The sequence below is a fragment of the Coregonus clupeaformis genome, chromosome 7 (assembly GCF_020615455.1).
Source record: "Coregonus clupeaformis isolate EN_2021a chromosome 7, ASM2061545v1, whole genome shotgun sequence".
NCBI lineage: Eukaryota > Metazoa > Chordata > Actinopteri > Salmoniformes > Salmonidae > Coregonus > Coregonus clupeaformis.
The window spans coordinates 12,679,951-12,699,679 of record NC_059198.1 but is presented as its reverse complement, the minus strand read 5'-3'; the positions used below and the strand labels follow the sequence as shown (position 1 = coordinate 12,699,679).

Sequence of the window (19,729 nt, the reverse complement as noted above, 5' to 3'; positions counted from 1 at the left end):
AATGCAAATAGTCAGGGTAGCCATTTGATTAACTGTTCAGCAGTCTTATGGCTTGGGGGTAGAAGCTATTCAGGAGCCTTTGTATAGGTGTCTTATTTGTTTAGGGAAGTTGTTTGACTTTCCACAATTGTATTATTTTTACAAAAGCCTTTTATTCTTTTATCTTAATTTGCAAACAACCCAACCCTTCTTGTTCCGATAGGTCAGGTGTACTGGAGGAGTACAGTTTATGAATAAATATGCCTGTCAGTCTTTAACCAGTCTCTAATTTATAGAAAGGCCACCAGCAGCCTCAGCGCTCTACTGTGCCTGAATGAAGAACAAACTCAAGTCATAGGATGGGCTGCCAACGTACAGACTGCATTGAGAAGCCCTTGTCGAATCTCTTTGAGAAATTTGGACGAATTGTTGGCACCTACCCGGTCTGGTTTTTTGTTATAACTCTGATAGTGTCCGGAATTCTGGGAGGTGGGTTTTATTTTCTGAAAGACAGGGAAGATAATGACATTGAACGACAATTTACACCAAGGAGTGGACCCTCAAAGATTGCTAGGGCTTTTGTCAAAGAGAACTTTCCAAATGACGACGCAGAGTTTTCAAGCCAGAGGGTCTATGAAGAAGGGAATTACGCATCAATCATCATGGTATCCAATGACGAATCAAATATTCTAAGCACAGAACCTTTTGAGAACATTATCAAAGTGAACAATAAAGTTAAAGATATCTCAGTTGATGTAGACCAAAGGGAGTTGAGGTTCAACCATTTATGTGCAAAGACAAATGGACATTGTGTGTCAAATGAGATTATGGAAATTATTGACTTCAACGCAAGCAGAATTGAGCAGACAAACATTACTTTTCCTCTATATACACACAAATCAAGACAAATCTTTCTGGGATCTGCAATAGGTGGGGTTCGAGCAACTAACAAAAGTGAAGTCAAAAGTGCCAAAGCTGTAAAGCTTTTCTACTTCTTGGAAAGTCACACCACCAGAGCTGAGGCATGGTTAAAAGAATTCCTAAGGATCCTATCAGATGAGAGAGACAATGAAAATATTAAGGTATGTATGTCATTGAAATAATAGCATATACAGCTCTGAAAAAAATTAAGAGATCACTGCAAAAATATATGTTTCTCTGGATTTACTATTTATAGGTATGTGTTTGGGTGAAATTAACATTTTTGTTTTATTCTATAAACTACTGACAACATTTCTCCCAAATTCCAAATAAAAATATTGTCATTTAGAGCATTTATTTGCAGAAAATGAAAACTGGTCAAAATAACAACAAATATGCAGTGTTGTTAGACCTCAAATAATGCAAAGAAAATAAGTTCATGTTCATTTTTAAACAACACAATACTAATGTTTTAACTTAGGAAGAGTTTAGAAATAAATATTTGGTGGAATAACCCTGATTTTCAATCACAGCTTTCATGCGTCTTTGCATGTTCTCCACCAGTCTTTCACATTGATGTTGGGTGACTTTATGCCACTCCTGGCACAAACATTCAAGCAGCTCGGCTTTGTTTGATGGCTTGTGACCATCCATCTTCCTCTTGATCACATTCCAGAAGTTTTCAATGGGGTTCAGGTCTGGAGATTGGGCTGGCCATGACAGGGTCTTGATCTGGTGGTCCTCCATCCACACCTTGATTGACCTGGCTGTGTGGCATGGCGCATTGTCCTGCTGGAAAAACCAATCCTCAGAGTTGGGGAACAATGTCAGAGCAAAAGGAAACAAGTTTTCTTCCAGGACAACCTTATACGTGGCTTGATTCATGCGTCCTTCACAAAGACAAATCTGCCCAATTCCAGCCTTGCTGAAGGACCCCCAGATCATCACCGATCCTCCACCAAATTTCACAGTGGGTGCGAGACACTGTGGCTTGTAGGCCTCTCCAGGTCTCCGTCTAACCATTAGACGACCAGGTGTTAGTGGTGGCAGGTAGCTTAGTGGGTAAGAGCGTTGTGCCAGTAAATGAAAGGTTGCTGGTTCTAATCCCCAAGCCGACTAGGTGAAAAATCTGTCGATGTGCCCTTAAGCAAGGCACTTAACCCTAATTGCTCATGTAAGTTGCTCTGGATAAGAGCGTCTGCTAAATGACGTAAATGTGTTGGGCAAAGCTGAAAATTTGACTCATCAGAGAAGATGGCCTTACTCCAGTCCTCTACGGTCCAATCCTTATGGTCTTTTGCAAACCTCGGCCTGGCTCTTCTTTGCTTCTCATTGATGAAGGGCTTTTTTCTAGCTTTGCACGACTTCAGCCCTGCCCCTAGGATCCTGTTTCGAGCCGTCCTCGCCGTGCACTTCACCCCAGCTGCAGTTTGCCATTCTTTTTGTAGGTCACTTGATGTCATCCTACGGTTGTTGAGTGACATTCAAATTAGTTGGCGGTCATCCCGGTCAGTAGAAAGTCATTTTCGCCCTATTGCAAGAGGATAGTGATGACCACAGCAGTGGTTTTTATACTTTTCCTCGTTAAATAAGATTTGGTTCAGGTGATCACCTAATCAGTACCTAATTCATTAGATAGGGTGTGCCTGTGTTGGAATTCAACAGACACTGGAATGGAATGGCTATCATACATGTAGAGATGCTGATTTAAGAAAATGTGCAGTGGTCTCTTAATTCTTTCCAGAGCTGTATATACTATAGCTTTAGCCAATCTTATGAAAGCATTACGACGAACAGGGTTGGGTAGGATACTTTCTAGATGTAATCCATTACAGTTACTAGTTACCTGTCCAAAATTGTAATCAGTAACATAACTTTTGGATTACCCAAACTCAGTAATGTAATCTGATTACTTTCTGTTACTTTTGGATTACTTAAGAGGCATAAGAAGAACACAAAAAGGATCCAACAAATGCATTTGGTGTGTCATCATAATGGTCTCTGACTTGTGGTCAGACTCGCTCAGGTGGAACAAACTTAAACTTGCCCTTTATTCAATGCCGAATTGAATGTCATTGAGAAATAGAAAGGTGCCAATGTATTTTTTTTCTCGCAAACATCATTTCTGAATTTAAAAATAATCCAAGAAGTAATCGTCTAGTTTTTCAAAAGTATCTGTAATCAGATTACAATATTTTTGCTGGTAACGTAACTGATTACAGTTAGTTTTTTGTAATCCGATTACATGTAACATGTAACCACTTGCTTCCCAACCCTGTCGACTTCACAAGAAGGTTACACAAATCAGTGTTAACTAATCATTTTACATTTAGCAGATGCTCTTATCCAGAGCAACTTACCGTAGTGAGTGCATAGATCTCTGTACTGGTCCCCCATGGGAATCAAACCCACAACCCTGGTGTTGCAAGCACCATGTTCTACCAACTGCACCATTATAAGCTAACAATTATCAATTTGATTCACAAAACATGGGCAATACTTAAATATTTGTTTAACTTTTACTGTTGAAAAGCGATATCCCAAGTATAAATACAGGAAAGTACTAAAGTGTAAAAAAATACGTTTTGAGAAAAGTAGCTGCAAACTTCAAGGAGTAGGGCATTCAAGGAGTTGGTCTGATGGAGATTTGTGATGTCATCGGCCTCCCCCCCTTGCTTGAGAAACAATAGAGGAGCAATAGAGAACAAAAGAGGAAAGTGCCATCAGGTCAGCATGGACCAACATCCCTGTAGAACATTTCCGACTTGTAGAATCCATGCCCTGAAGAATACAGGATGTTCTGTAGGCAAAGGGGGGTCCTAGATGGGTGTACCTAATAAACTGGCTGGTGAATGTATGTTCTTGGTAGCAAATAAGTATCTGGTGGCACTAATGAGACATTAAGGGCATTTTCACACATAGTTCTGAGCTATATTTGAATCAGAGTTTGACTATTTGTTACATTGTATTTTTGCCATTTTTAAACTGGTTGGTTTCACATTCCCAAAATGTCAAACAAACAAAAATTCCTAAACAAAACCACGTGTTCTTGCAAGATATTTGTTTATTGGACAAACATACTCATGTTAAATCCATTTATGATTATCATGAAGCATCACTTGTCTTCCAATTTTCATATTACTTTCACTCTGGTCTTCCAACAACATGCGGGAGGAAACCGCAAAAAACGCTCTTACTGCAAGGTGAATAGGCTATATTCAGTAACCTTTATCCCGGTATAGCCCCCATATCCCCTAATCTGCATCGGATGCGCTCATAAATGCACTCCTACTCACAGAATGTTTCAGAGATATCAAGTTATGATGCTGGGTGTATTTCATCAAATGCTCGCAGTCAAACAACATATAACAATGTGCGCTTCTGGTTATTTTCCTGTGTTTGGTCCGGACTGCGTTCTCACCTGCAGCTAACCGCACCATGGTATGAGTTGCAAATGACCGAGACCACCCTTTTTGAGCAAACCACGGTGTGTTGTTAAGTGCGCTCCAGAATGCACACCAGTCCAAACAAACTGAACTAAGGGGGTAAACGGAAATGCACCAAACCAATTTGGTGTGAAAGTCCCCTAATGCATTCCAGACCAAACAGTTGCAGTTTCAAATCCAGAGAGCATTTATGTCAAGTGTTCCCGAGCACTGCTACTTTTTAGTTGGTGTTGTCAGATAATTGCACAATTATTGACTTCATTCTGGGCAACTTTTAGAAGTACACAAATGAATTCTTGCCAATAAAACTCTGGCCAATCTCTGTCATGGCCACAGACCTGGTGGCGTAGCATGAAATTCAGATTGCTGGCATCCCCCTGACACCTGTTGCATGCTTCCCAGTCTAAACAGTTTGCGCATTATGACAACATGTTGTGACGCTTTTGTTTGTTATGGAGTTTGCATGGAGTTTGGATATAATTATTTTTTCTGTTCGAGCACACACATTTTTTTCTTGAGGCTAGTCTGTTCGCACCAGGTTCGTGTGCACACATTTTTTTCTTGAGGCAAGTCGAGGTTCGGTAGCCGAAGTCTACGCCCCTTCATACGTGATTGGTCAACAGTACTACTCTTAAGAGGAGTGAGAACTATGGACGGGATTCTTCAATAAAGTGTTTGTTGTCATTCAATGAGATGAGACTAGTTTTCATGCACATTTTTTCACTTGAGAAATACTGCACCAAACATCGTAGTTAGATGTAAAATTGTGCGACTAAGACCTCCTCGGCAAAAACGTCAAAATTAATTACAGATTCATTGATTTATCTTACAAACTATTTTGAGGAAGTGTGTACTAGCTATGTTGTAGCTATGTTGTCTCAAGAGGGACAAACAGTAACATTGCCGCTTTTTTCTCGTTTTTCAAGCGAAGGTCTTTAAGGTAGTATGCGAGGCACTGTCACTGGTGTAGAGAGGAGGAGGCAGTCGCAGGTTTAGAACTACTGAATTTATTTAAGTACCATAGATCAAAGTGGGACGAAACCCAAACGGTGTTGTGCTCAAAATATATCTTCATAAACAAAAAGGCACAGGGCGAACCCAAAATGCAAAATATGAAGTACTCAGGAAATAGTAGGAGATTCCTCTCATGAAAACAAGTAACATTTACAATGACCGACAAAGACAAATGGCAGAGGGAGTATATAGAGTGATAGAGCGGGGATTGGAACCAGGTGTGTGTAATGATGACGAGACAAGTCCGGGGTTGATGAGTGAAGGGCGTTTTCCAGCAGTAGGTTTGGCAGCAGCTGGAAGGCCGGCGACGCCGAACGCCTGAGCTGGACAGGAGAGGGAGCCAAAGCGAAGGCTGGTGTGACAGGCACAGACATTCACTTCGCCTAGGCGGAATTCTGCTAGGAGCAAATTATGCGGCCGCATCTACAGAAAAAACACATGATTTCACGTGGAAACTTGGAACAGTTCACATGTGACATTTCACATGATCACGTGACATTCATGTTAGGATATTTGTACGTTTCTCAAGACATTTGTTTTACCATTCGTCAGGATGTCAGGTGATGGTCTTTTATAAGTAAAGTAATGAAATTGTTTTAAAGTTAGTGATATGCTGTCAGCTAAAGTATGACCCCACCTGGGATTGCAACTCACAACCTCTGGATTTGAGGTGCACTAAACTTGCTGCTGCGCCACAAAGTCTATAGCATTCCCATACACATTCGTTACCTATAATACATATCTGCACTTAGCAAAAGAGTGCCATCTGCACTGCTATTTTAGTTATCAATTAATCTGACTAATCTCTCATCATTGATTTCATTGACTTATTTCAGCAATTTGAAGGTTTTCTGTATAGTTGACTAATGTGGTAGGGCATATTATTCAATTTTAATGTTACTCCTGAATCACTATGATAAATATAATCGTATATTTTTAACAAAGCTGAGATACACTTTGATGTCCAACCTGTAAGAATACAGGTGACATCAGTTGTTAACAGAGGCGTGGTGGCACAGCAGAAATATTGGAATGCCGAGAACATAGAGGTTGTGAGTTCAAATCCCAGGTGAGAAAATAATATGATCTTCCACATGTGAAATCATGTGTTTTTTCCATAAGGGACACACGTATGGTGAACATAATGTCAGTTCATGTTATGTAAAAGTTTGTTTGTGTTACTATTCACACCGGTACCATTGACTAACTAATGTCCCATGAGAGCGTGTCTAATCTAATTACAAAATTCCCCATCAAAATATGTCTGTTTAAAGTTGAGATATTTTTTGCATGGGCTGCGTCTCAATCCACCACATCCGCCGCTGTCGGTCTTCCGCCTCTGCAGTGGAAGGTGGCAGAGCCACAGCGTTGTTTGTCAGACCAGGAGACATCCTGAATCTCATGAAAACGTCTTTAGCGTCTGAATGGTTTGGGCTATAAACTAATATTACCACTTTATGGAAATATGAGACACTCACGAACACGATTATCTTCTCCGTTTTGCTCTTCGACCCCACAAGTGTCATGGGACTTGTCTGAAGATAACCAGGTACCAGGCCGAAAAATTAATAATGTTAGAAAGCTCCTTTTTTTCTTCTTTTTTGGGGGGAATTCTTTCAGATATAGGACAGACACTTTGTCTTTTCATGTATGAATCTGTTATTCAATGCGTTTCTATGGGATAATAGCAGTAAAGCCAAATTCGATGTTTCATCAAATCATTTTTATATACTGTATGTCTTTTTTGATACTTACAGGGGTCCTAAAATTCCTAATAAAATAGCTAAATGATCCTTGGTATGACCATCTTAAAACAATTCCATATGTTAGCCTAGTAGTAGCCTTGTCGCGAACCAAGCTTCCCTACAATGGGAAGCCTGGGGAAGTTCCATGGCAGAAATCAACTAAAGAGGGGTAAGAACCGGTGTAAATCAGTGACGCCTTGCAACATGTCAAACCAATCAAATGCCTTGCTTGGGCGAAGCTCCAAAGGTGCTCACTTGATTAGTGCCATAGGAGCTACAGTCCGTAAGGACTAAAAATGTCAACAAATCAAGGACTGGTGACAAAACATTTTAGAACAGTTGCAGCATGCTGGTTTTCACAGCATTTCTCTGTTATTTCGAGATGAGCTAAAGCTGCAGCAAGAGGGGAGAAATGGTCTACAATGCTGGCCATATCAATATTTTTGACATTTCTGAAGTGATATTTGGCTGTAAAGGCTAGTATGAGGGACAAGAAGCCACAATGAGGTTAGTTTTGAAAAAAGTAAGCTAACCTTGTAAGCCACATAGGTATAACTAACTAGCTAGCTACTAGCTAGTTCGATTTATCTCATGCTTATAAAGCCAACGAAGTGTTAATAATAACAGCATATTAATGACCTAAAAGGTTAGCTGTGTTAGCCCAGTCGCTAGCTTATCCAGGGTCAGTGATATAGAGCAGCCATGTACTGTCTATTTATGGGAACAACTGCAATCATTTAGCAAGCAACATTGCTAAAATGAATGGAATTAAATAAAATGAACCTCATAAAATGTTACCTGTAATGCTCATCTCCTGTAGCCTAATTGTAATCTCCTTATTTTCATACTGTACCTAAATTACAAGGGTTGGATTTGCACTAAACAATTTTATATGTCAGCACTTAACCCTCTAGGTACTGGAACTGGAGAATATTTTCATAATGTCCTCCCACAATATTACCTGCCCTATCCGGTAGCCTACACTCTCCCTTTACTGACAGCTGGAGCTGCAATTTCACCCTCTTCCATGGCTGTTATCTACAAATGCATTTGGAGACTGTGTTTTCAATTTACAATTATTAAATTAGAGACTAGCTTAGTAGAAACCCAGCCCCGGGGCCTTAGACCTTAACAAATTGTAATTCATCAGTAGTCCATCGTCTTGTGGACACTATAGTAAAGTGGTTACAGTTCACATCTTTACCAATGACTACCGTTGTCACGAACGTTGACTGATGACTCGTGGAACCAAGGCGCAGCGTGATAAGCGTACATCTTTATTTAGTACACAACACACGAACAAAACAACAAAACGATACGTGAAGTCCTGAGGTTACACAACACAAACCTTTACGGAACAAGATCCCACAAACTAACTGGTGCCAACAGGCTGCCTAAGTATGGTCCCCAATCAGAGACAACGAGCTACAGCTGCCTCTGATTGGGAACCACCCTGGCCAACATAGAACTAAATGATCTAGAACAAAAAACATAGAAAACTAAACATAGAAAATCCACACCCTGGCTCAACATTTAAGAGTCCCCAGAGCCAGGGCGTGACAGTACCCCCCCCCCCCCAAAGGCGCGGACTGCGACCGCGCCACACAAACACAAGAGGGTAGGGGCCGGGTGGGCATTCCGCCTCGGCTCCGGGCGTGACCACCACCTTTTCTCCACCTCCCCGTTGCGCCCCTGGTCTGGTCTGGCCCCACTGACTGGAGCTGGACCCGACGACGGTGGACCAGACCTTACCGGCTCCGGACTGGAGCCGCTGGCCGGAGCTGGACTGGACACAGGTGGAGCGGATTGCTCTGGCTCCGGAGTGGATCCGCTGACTGGAGTTGGACCGGACCCCGGTGGAGCGGATTGCTCTGACTCCGGAGTGGAGCAGCTGACCGGTGCCGGACCAGGCACCGGTGGAACAGGCACGGGCGTGCCGACTGAACACCACGCACCACTGGCTTGGGTGCGGGGAGCAGGAACGGGCCGGACCGGGCTGACAACGCGCACCACTGTCTTGGTGCGGGGAGCAGGAACGGGCCGGACCGGGCTGACGACGCGCACCACTGGCTTGGTGCGGGGAGCAGGAACGGGCCGGACCGGGCTGACGATGCGCACCACTGGCTTGGTGCGGCGAGCAGGAACGGGCCGGACCGGGCTGACGACGCGCACCACTGGCTTGGTGCGAGGGACAGGAACAGGCCGGACCGGGCTGGCGACGCGCACCACTGGCTTGGTGCGAGGGACAGGAACAGGCCGGACCGGGCTGGCGACGCGCACCACTGGCTTGGTGCGATGGACAGGAACAGGCCGGACTGGGCTGGCGACGCGCACCACTGGCTTGGTGCGAGGGACAGGAACAGGCCGGACCGGGCTGGCGACGCGCACCACTGGCTTGGTGCGAGGGACAGGAACAGGCCGGGCTGGACTGGGAACACGCACCACTGGCTTGGTGCGGGGAGCAGGAACAGGCCGAGCTGGACTGGGAACACGCATCACTGGCTTGGTGCGGGGAGAAGGAACAGGCCGGCTGGACTGGGAACACGCACCACTGGCTTGGTGCGGGGAGCCGGAACGGGCCGGGCCGGACTGTGGAGGCGGACTGGAGGTCTGGAGCGGAGAGCTGACACAACCCGTCCTGGCTGAATGCCTATTTCCACACAATATGTGTGAGGCATCAGCACAGGACGTACAGGGCTGTGCACTCGTACTGGCGCTACAGCACGTGGCACTGGCGCAGGACATACGGGACCGAGGAGGCGTACTGGAGGCCACGAGCGTTGAGCCGGCACACCCCGTCCTGGCTGCATGCCCATCTTAGCACGACACGTGCGTGGTGCTAGCACCGGACGTACAGGACAGTGCCGGAACACTCGCGGCACAGTACGTGGCTCCGCATAACACGGAGCCTGCCCAGTCTCACGCTTCCTAGCCTGAGTACGGGGAGTTGGCTCTGCTCTAACTCTAGGCTTCGCCAACCACCCTTTTAGCCCCCCCAAAATGTTTTATTGGGGCTGTCTCTCGGGCTTCCTCCTCGGCCGGTACCCTCTGCGTTGCCGCTGCTCCTCTCTGTAGCGCGCCTCCACAGTCTCCTCCCAAGGACGGCGATCCATTCCGGCCTGAATCTCTTCCCAAGTCCAGGATCCCTTCCCGTCCAGGATCTCCTCCCAAGTCCAGGCTGTCTGTTCCTGGACACGCTGCTTGGTCCTCTTTAGGTGGGATCTTCTGTCACGAACGTTGACTGATGACTCGTGGAACCAAGGCGCAGCGTGATAAGTGTACATCTTTATTTAGTACACAACACACGAACAAAACAACAAAACGATACGTGAAGTCCTGAGGTTCCACAACACAAACCTTTACGGAACAAGATCCCACAAACTAACTGGTGCCAACAGGCTGCCTAAGTATGGTCCCCAATCAGAGACAACGAGCTACAGCTGCCTCTGATTGGGAACCACCCTGACCAACATAGAACTAAACGATCTAGAACAAAAAACATAGAAAACTAAACATAGAAAATCCACACCCTGGCTCAACATTTAAGAGTCCCCAGAGCCAGGGCGTGACAACCGTTAACTAATATGCCATGACAGCTGAACTTCATGCTACTTCATCACTTTAAAAAACGAATTCAGAGTAATCTATTTATTTATTTTTAAGCATAAAGACTGACACAGTCACACAATCACACAAGTGTCACACAATTCCATCACAAGCTAAACATGAAACGTTAGCTAGCCTGCTAAACATTGACTGGCACAGCAGGCGAGCTAGGTATGGCAAATTTAATAGAATACAAACTGTAGACATGTACAATGTTCTGTACTTTACAAACCAGCGGAATCAGCAGAAGTACGATGTTCTCAGATCATTGCTTTATCAATGTATTTGTTAATAATTTTACTCATGCTGATGCATTAGTTAATACTTATGTATGTACCGGTAACCTTATTGTAAAGCATTACCAAGTACAGTAATGGCATGGCTACAGCACTTGAAATATAGCACTCTCTGTACTTTGCTAGGCAGCTAAACATTGACTGGAGAACTGTAGCAAGATAGCTAGCTAGCTATATGACAAATTGAATAGAATATGAACTATGGACGATATTTTCAGAACATTGCTTTGACAATGTATTTGGTAATCATTTACTCATGCTAAAACATTAGTTAATGCAAGTGCACGTAACCATATTGTAAAGTGTTACCAAGTACAGTAGTGGCATGGCTACAGCACATGAAATATAACACTCTCTGTCCTTTACAAACCAGAGGAATCTTCTATACCACAGTTACGATACTGCTCTTATAGATTATTTACTTTTAAGTAGGCCGTACATTGAATTATGTATATTTTGTTTAACAGTTGCTTCACCATGGAACATCTAATTTTGTAGGTGTCTTACTATACATCACGATCAAAGCAGGAGGAGATCGAAAAACACACCACAGATGGGATTCCATTGTTCTCAACCACATATGCCCTTGCCATCGCCTTTTCAGTCATATCTTGCCTAAGGTAAGAAAAATACAATTGAATTTCAGACCAAATTGACCAGTCGCTGTCAAAGTATGGTAAATTGCCATTCAAATGTTGATCATTCCAAGTAAATTCGGTTGTTAGTTGATGACAACCATTTTGTCTTAGGCTGGACAATGTGAGGAACAAAGTGTGGGTGGCTGCCATTGGTGTCCTCTCTGCTGGCCTGGCTGTGCTCTCCTCATTTGGATTGATGTTTTACATTGGAATGCCCTTTGTCATTACTGTGGCAAACTGTCCTTTCCTTATACTTGGTAAGATAATTCATGGAGTCAATAATAAGTCAATTTTCAATGTCAGGTTAAATGCATTTCAAAGCTCCAACTGACTCTGTTCACTAGATGACAACAGCATGTATACTTTACAGGAATTGGTGTCGATGACATGTTCATCATGGTGTCAAACTGGCAGCAGACCAATGTCAAAGACCCCGTGGAGAAACGCATGGCACACACCTACAAAGAAGCTGCCATGTCTATAACCATCACCACCTTGACTGACGTCCTTGGGTTTTACATTGGACTCATGTCCGACTTTCCGTCAGTACAATATTTTTGCCTGTATACAAGCACTGCCATTATATTTTGCTACATTTACAATATAACATTCTTTGGAGCTTTCCTGGCATTGAATGGGAGGAGAGAAAGAAGCAACAGACACTGGTTGACTTGCATGAAGATTCCATCTGAGAATCCCAAAGAATGTTCTAATGGGTATAGTATGTGCTGTGTGGGAGGGAACTATGATAAAGACACTGGGACAGAGAAAGAACAACCAATCAATAATTTATTTAAGAAATACTATGGTCCTTCTCTGACAAAACCATGGACCAAAGTAATTGTAATCTTTATTTATGCTGGGTATTTGGCCACAAGTATCTATGGGTGTTTTCAAATACAGCAAGGAATTGATCTTCGTGATTTGGCAGCTGATGACTCTTACGTTATTCCATATTATGACAATGACAGGCAATACTTCTCTACTTATGGTCCTAATGTCATGGTAATTGTCAGTGAGAAATTTCCATATTGGGATAAGAACAAACGATCTGAACTCCACTCCTGCATGGATGACTTTAAAAAGCTTCAATTTATTGCGGATGATTTGTATACATCCTGGCTTGATTACTATGAAGGCTATGCACGAAGTACACATTTAAATATTGATGATGAAATTGTATTCAGTGCAAATGTATTTCTTTTTCTGAATTTGTACCCTGATTTTAAGCAAGATGTGAACTTCACCAGTAATGCTATCCATGCTTCTCGATTCTTCATCCAAACTGTTAATATAGTCAATGCCAGTATGGAAATTGAAATGGTCAACAGTCTTAAAGAAACAGCAGAGAGTTGTAGTGTTGTCCCATTGATGGTTTACCACCCAGCATTCATCTACTATGACCAGTATGCTGTTATAGTGAGTGGCACCCTCCAGAATATTGGAGTCACGACAGCAGTCATGTTGATTATCGCCCTCCTACTGATTCCTAACCCTCTCTGTTCTCTGTGGGTGACATTCTCTATTGCTTCTGTCATTGTGGGCGTCACTGGTTTCATGGCATTGTGGGACGTCAATCTAGACTCCATATCCATGATCATTCTTGTTGTCTGCATTGGTTTCACCGTTGACTTTTCTGCTCATATATCCTATGCCTTTGTCTCGAGCAAAAAATCGAGTGGCAATGAAAGAGTTGTTGATGCTCTCTTTACTTTGGGCTATCCCATAGTACAAGGGGCTAGTTCGACCATTTTAGGTGTGGTGGTTTTGGCTGCCTCAAATAATCATATTTTCAGGACTTTTTTTAAGATTATGTTCTTGGTAATGCTTTTTGGGCTGATTCATGGCATCACTTTCCTCCCAGTGTTTCTAACTTTATTCACACGCAACTCAGAAAAACAAAAAAGTGATCTGAAACAAGATTTTAAGAGCAGGGTTGTGCCTTATAATAATACTATGCAAAATGAAATGAAACTTGACAAGTGTGTAGCCTGTGACAACAACGCATTTGTTACTGATAATGTTTGCTATGACAAACACGCAATATGTACACAGAAAACACACATTTGTGTAATACAAAACAAAAACTATTTGGCTCACACAATTTGGGCCACAGACCCTGACTGCCCATGAAGAAGTATGGTGAGACTAGCCCAGAATGTCTTCATGTACTGTACAGTTTTGATAAATCTGTGACTGAATATATTATTGACCATGTGTGTCAATTAAGGTGCTGTTTACGGTTGTATTTTTTGGGTTTGTCTATGTTTTTTATCTTTAATATGTTATACAAAATCAGCTTATTTTGTACTTTGACTGTATCTGTTGACTTGTGTCCTAGAAGGAACAGTTTTTTAAAATGTCAAATAAAGTTTGTTTAACACGTCCTATTTAAATGTTATCCAATGGGTATCCAATTATATCACAAGTAGAAATCCTATTTTACAACAATTACCTGATGTCTTAGCTCACCAAATCAGCTAAATAACCTATCAACACAAGTCTTACAGCTTTTTCAATTCCAGAAGAATTGCTAACTACTCTCATCTCTAAACTGTCAGAGAGATCTGGACTTAATGTCTCTCAAGGTCCCAATTATTCTGCATTAGGGTCCTCTGATAAAGTATAGTGTACTTTAAACACTGGCATGTCTTTTTAAGAGACTTAGGGTGCGCTCGTAAATTCACTCTGGAGTGCCAGAGAGCGCTCAGAGTGTGCTCTGGGTGTTTGTAAATTCAGAGCGTTATCGGATTGTCCGTTCGTCAATTCAGAGCGTTTCGCTCTCGGAGCGTACACTGGACGCTCTGGCCAAGGAGTAGGGTTGATCCGAGCATCTGCAAGAGTTCAGCAAGCTGTGATGGATGTGGCTATATTGATACACTTGAAGTTATAATTCAACATATTGCCAAATGTAATGGCAAAACAAACCAAGGAGGTAATTTAGTTATGTAGCGTATGTATGTGTTCATGAAGATTGAAGGTGTATGTAATTTATTACATTCACCTACTAGGTAAGCTAATGTTAGCTAGGTAATTTAGCTAACGTTAGCTAGCTGTGACGAGTACTGAGGATACGAAGAGGCAGGACGCAGACGCAGGAATCAACAATGTAAAGGTTTACTTAACACTGAGCAAGAGAACAACAAAGAGTGAGTACATGACAAGACACTAACAATCTCTCACACACACACACTGAACAGTCCAGGGCTATATAGGGGTGGTGAGGAGATGAGGTGCAGGTGCGCTGGAGGTGATTATGGTGCGTTGGGTTTCCATTCCGGTGTTGCCGAGGTGGTGCGCTCAGACCGGTGGCTCAGTAGACCGGCGAATCAGAGCGCCGGAGGGGAGCAACGGGAGGAGACGTGACACTAGCCAAGTTTCTCCATCCAATTGATCTAGGGGTTGTTATCTTCAACCTAGTAATTAATCAGCCGACAGTAGCCTTATATTGTTGTATTTATTTATTTATTCTTTTGTAGAGTCAGGATCACTGCAGGAGCCAACCAGTGGGGGAGCAAGGGATTCAGGGATTCAGGGAGCCAGTGAAGAAACCTCAGCTGTCAGTCAGGGAGCCATTGAGTCAGGGGTAGCAGGGTTCACCTGGGACCAGGCAGCGTTCCTTCTCCTCATTGCACTTTATGAACAATACAGATCAAATTTCCATTCTTCAAAAATGAGAAAAAAAGCTGCCTGGGAGGTCATAGCACTAGAAATGCAGAAGAAAGGCCATCAGGTCACAGGCCCCCAATATGACAACAAGTGGAAGGGCATGTTAAAAGTGTACAAGGAGACCCTCTCTAATAACAAAAGATTGGGCATAGGAATGGCAATATACCCATATTTGAATGCGCTAGACACCCTCCTTCATAGATACCCCAACATCAACCCTGTGTCAATAGCCCATGTTAGGTCTACCAATTGCTCCAAAGCCCACCGCTCAACCTGACCTGACACAAGCAGAGTCCACCGAGCCAGAGGACAATGCACACCAGCCAGAGGATGAGGGACAAACAACACAATCTGTGAAGCCACCACATCAGAAAAAGGAAACCTGCAGAGGAGCCAGTTTGGCTTAAAGGTTACAGGGTGGAGGATGATACACGACAGCAGGCAGCTGAAAAAAGGGCATTGGAAGCACAGACACGCCACACAGAGAAGATGGCCATGATGAAACAACTACTGGAGCAACAGAGAACTGTAGTAAACATCCTCCAAAGCTTGAAGAAGTGAAGTGTCAAAAATTAAGAACCTGAAAATGGTATTTATTAATTCTGTCAAATAAATATAGTCACATCAAAACAGGTTTAGTTTTGATATAGGCATATCAAAACAATTATTTACAAGTTCATTATTTGTAGTAAATGAAATACATTGACTTTAATTATTCAATAAAAACTATTTAACATTTGTTTCTGTTTTTGTTTGTGGGGGGAAGGAACAGAGCGAGAGCTGCAGTGGAAAAGTAGGTGCTGGCTCCATGGCATACACACATCTTGAGGTGGGGTGCCCAACGCTGGTCCAGAGGCATTGGGTGGGTTTGGGTTTTAGCCTACAGCTCATGAGACAACAGGTGAGCAATGTAGTTCCGCTTCTGCGATGCAACAGGCATCACCCTCTCTTCATCATTGTGGTCCTCTGTAGCTCAGCTGGTAGAGCACGGCGCTTGTAACGCCAAGGTAGTGGGTTCGATCCCCGGGACCACCCATACGTAAAAATGTATGCACGCATGACTGTAAGTCGCTTTGGATAAAAGCGTCTGCTAAATGGCATATTATTATTGACATCCTGCTCTTCTTCCTGTTCACCATGTAGCATGCCCCGGAGCAAACCATCTATGGTATCATCATTGCAGAGGCAAATGTTGTGTAGCACACAACATGCGAGTATACAGAGTGGGATCAGGTCAGTGCGGTTCATATCAAGGTACTTCAGCGCCTGAACCTTTCCTTCAGATGGGTGAAGGACCTCTCTATTGTCTATACCTTGTGGTGCAGAGTGAATACCCTGAGTTGGGATAGGCACTTAATACACTGGTGAAAAGCATTTTGTCGTCGCAGACGGCCTGGAGGTGCATAGAATGGAAAGACTTTTGGTTGACATTTGTCTCAGGGTATTCTCGGGGGGCCTTGATGGGAATGTGTGTTCCGTCAATGGCTCCGATCACCCCAGGGAACTTAGCTGCCGTTGCGAAGCCACTGATGACCTCTTGTGCTCCGGCCCCTGTTGGCCAGACGATGACTCGTGCAGAGAGATGAGATACTGCTTCGATCACCCTCTGGAAGCAGGCCTTGACCGTAGATTTAGAGACATCGAACCTGTCGCTGATTCCCCTGCACAAAGGAATATAATTTTATATTATGATATTATATACATTATGATATAACTGTTATAATAACATTATAACATTACTCTGAACCTAAATTCATTATTTGCCAGCTAGGCCTATCAGTCATGATTCGAGATCAAATCCAAATGATGCTGCAGTAACATGCAGTTCGTCATTAACACAACAAGGCGTAAGCGCTACCATGTGCCTTTTAATACAGTGCTTGATGACAGTTGAAAGGTAATGTCAATATAATGTAAACAAAACCGATTGACCATTTAGCAGGATGGATTTCTGGTGAGTTTTATTGCAGATCGCTTGCCGTTTATTTTATTATATATTTTGAAATGTGCGAGTAACAGTCTGTGGCCCTGTTTACCTGTTGTCTGAGCATTATGACAACGTATTACAGTGTTTGAAGTAGCTAGGTCTATAATTGTATGTTGTTGGTCTGTGCACGTGTATGGACTACAGTAGCTAGCTGTGATGGAGTTGGCTAGTTATGACGTTGCTTGTCAATGGTGTGGTACTGTAGATTTTGACATAATTTTGTCAAGTTCTGTATCTGATCACATCCATGATCATGATTAGTTTATAATGGCACAACAATATTCACCTGAATGACTCCTGATTTCCTAATAACCACAGAACAATCATGAGCTGTTTGTCTGCTAGAATGGCTGGCCGACCGACTGCCTGGTTGGTTATTTGGTTAGCTGTTTCCTAGCAGAGGGTTTGGAAGGTGCTCCTTTTCATTCTGAAGTGCATTTTGAAGTCGTCATCATAAGTACACTTTTTTCGGCATAGTCTGGAATCCGTGTGTGTGTAAATTGCGGATTGGGTGTTAACATATTAAGGATTTCCATGTCAATGTTGGCAGTGTCATACTCCTAAAAAAACCAAATGAAAGACATTGTCCTGTAGCAAGCTAGCTATCTAGAATAGCCTGCTATGTTGCTAACTAAGTAAATTCTGTTATACTACTCTAGCTATTGCCATTTCATCTGACAATCAGCTGACTGCACTTGCTAACGTTAACTAGCTAGCTAGCTTGATGTTACTGTAGCTAAAAACAAGGTTAGTGACACACTGACACGCCAAATTCATGATGCAAGGCCAATGTGTTGATCTTACATTGTCTTCATCACTGTCGCTGTCAACCAGAGTCTCAAAAATAGATGAAACAACATTGTTTACTACCCAAAAGAGAGCAGTCACGCCTTCTCTGTTTTCAGCCATTTTTATTTGTGAACCGTTTTATCATTCGTAAATTCGTCGACATTAACAAGCGCTCTAGACGCTAAAACTAGAGCGCTCGCATTTTCAGAGCAGAGCGTCCAGAGTGAATTTACGAACGCACCCTTAAAAGTCACCTTCAGTTTGTTTATCTAGAATAAATAATTTGAAATGGTTTACATTTGATTGTCTGGGTATGAAGATATTGAACAATCTGTCTAGAAAATGTACACAATACTTTCTAATCGCTACTGTTAGAAAACTGGTTGTTTGGATCCTGGATGGTGATTGGACGAGCAGCGTTCCAAGCCGTGCTGTATTGGCCGTCATAGACACACCTATGCCTGATAACGGTTCCATCTGAAAAGTATCACTGCGCTTCCATAAGAATATCATGTTCATGTTGTTGTCCGAATCATCTCTTGTATTTATGCCAACTCGCACGTTGTTTCCCCTTGCTTCCAGCCTAGCATTTAGTTTGGTACAGCCGGGGTTAATATAAGCCTTGCTGTCTGCCTGTCCGACCTTGGAAACAATATTTCACTTTTGAATTTCGATCTCTAGTAACATACATAGAGTGAACCGTACCCAGACGAGACAACTTTTTCTGAGCCAGTCGAAATCACGCATCAACGTTATTATCATGGACATATCCAAGTAAATGCCAATAGAAAAAAAGTTAAGACAAACGAAAATGCAGCGAGTCATTTCAGGTTCAACGTTTGAGTGACTGAGTTAGCTAAAGTTGGCTAGCTAGCTAGGAAGTGACAATAACGTTAGCTATCCAGCCTGCATAGCAACCATTTTGTTTAGAACGGATTGTAGTCCTTTTGCATAGCAACTATGTAAAAATAATTAACCACTGGGTTGTTAAATCAAAATAACTAACAACCAGATTTTTGTCCGGACTATATCTTCTGGTGGAAGAATGAAATTGTATTAATGTACTTTTCAAAATAACGGTTTAATGAACATATGTAATTCATTGTTATTTTAAATATGGTAACAGTTTTATAAAAGCAATAAGGCACACATTTTGCCATTATATTTAAGTAATCAGGCACAATAGGCAGTGCTGTATCATGAATACAGTCACAGGTAAATGGGTTGACTGGCCCACTGCCTATTGTGCCTGATTACTTAAATATAATGGCATAATGGTGACCTCTTTCAAAATGAACTAATCAGCATATGTGTTTGCTTATGTATCAAATTGCTTTATCTGTGCCATTTACATTGCATCACTCATGGGGATACGGTTGCTATTTTGAATTGAGCCACAATTTATGCAATTCCTCAACCAATATTTTGGAAAAGCAGAGGTTTGAGATGTGGCTGATAACAATGGGTGCACCTGCTGATCCATAAATCTGTCTTGGATGTTGGGTTTGGTGCCCCAGTGGCCCTCAGGAGATGCCCCAGCACCCAGCTGTCACACACCCCCCCTCCCCTCCGTCACGGCTGTATTCCCCCAGCCTCAGCCTCCTCCCTGGATGAGATGCCTCCAGCCCAAACAGCGTGA

At 42.8% G+C, this 19,729-nt stretch overlaps 1 protein-coding gene across 1 annotated transcript; it reads left to right on the top strand.

Moving 5' to 3' along the window:
* The first annotated feature begins 338 nt into the window (after positions 1-338).
* On the top strand, positions 339-19,729 carry LOC123491172 (patched domain-containing protein 3-like). Its single transcript, XM_045221021.1, has 5 exons — positions 339-1,061; positions 11,506-11,627; positions 11,757-11,902; positions 12,016-13,551; positions 19,608-19,729. The coding sequence occupies exons 1-5, from the start codon at positions 339-341 to the stop codon at positions 19,727-19,729; spliced, it is 2,649 nt and encodes an 882-aa protein (XP_045076956.1).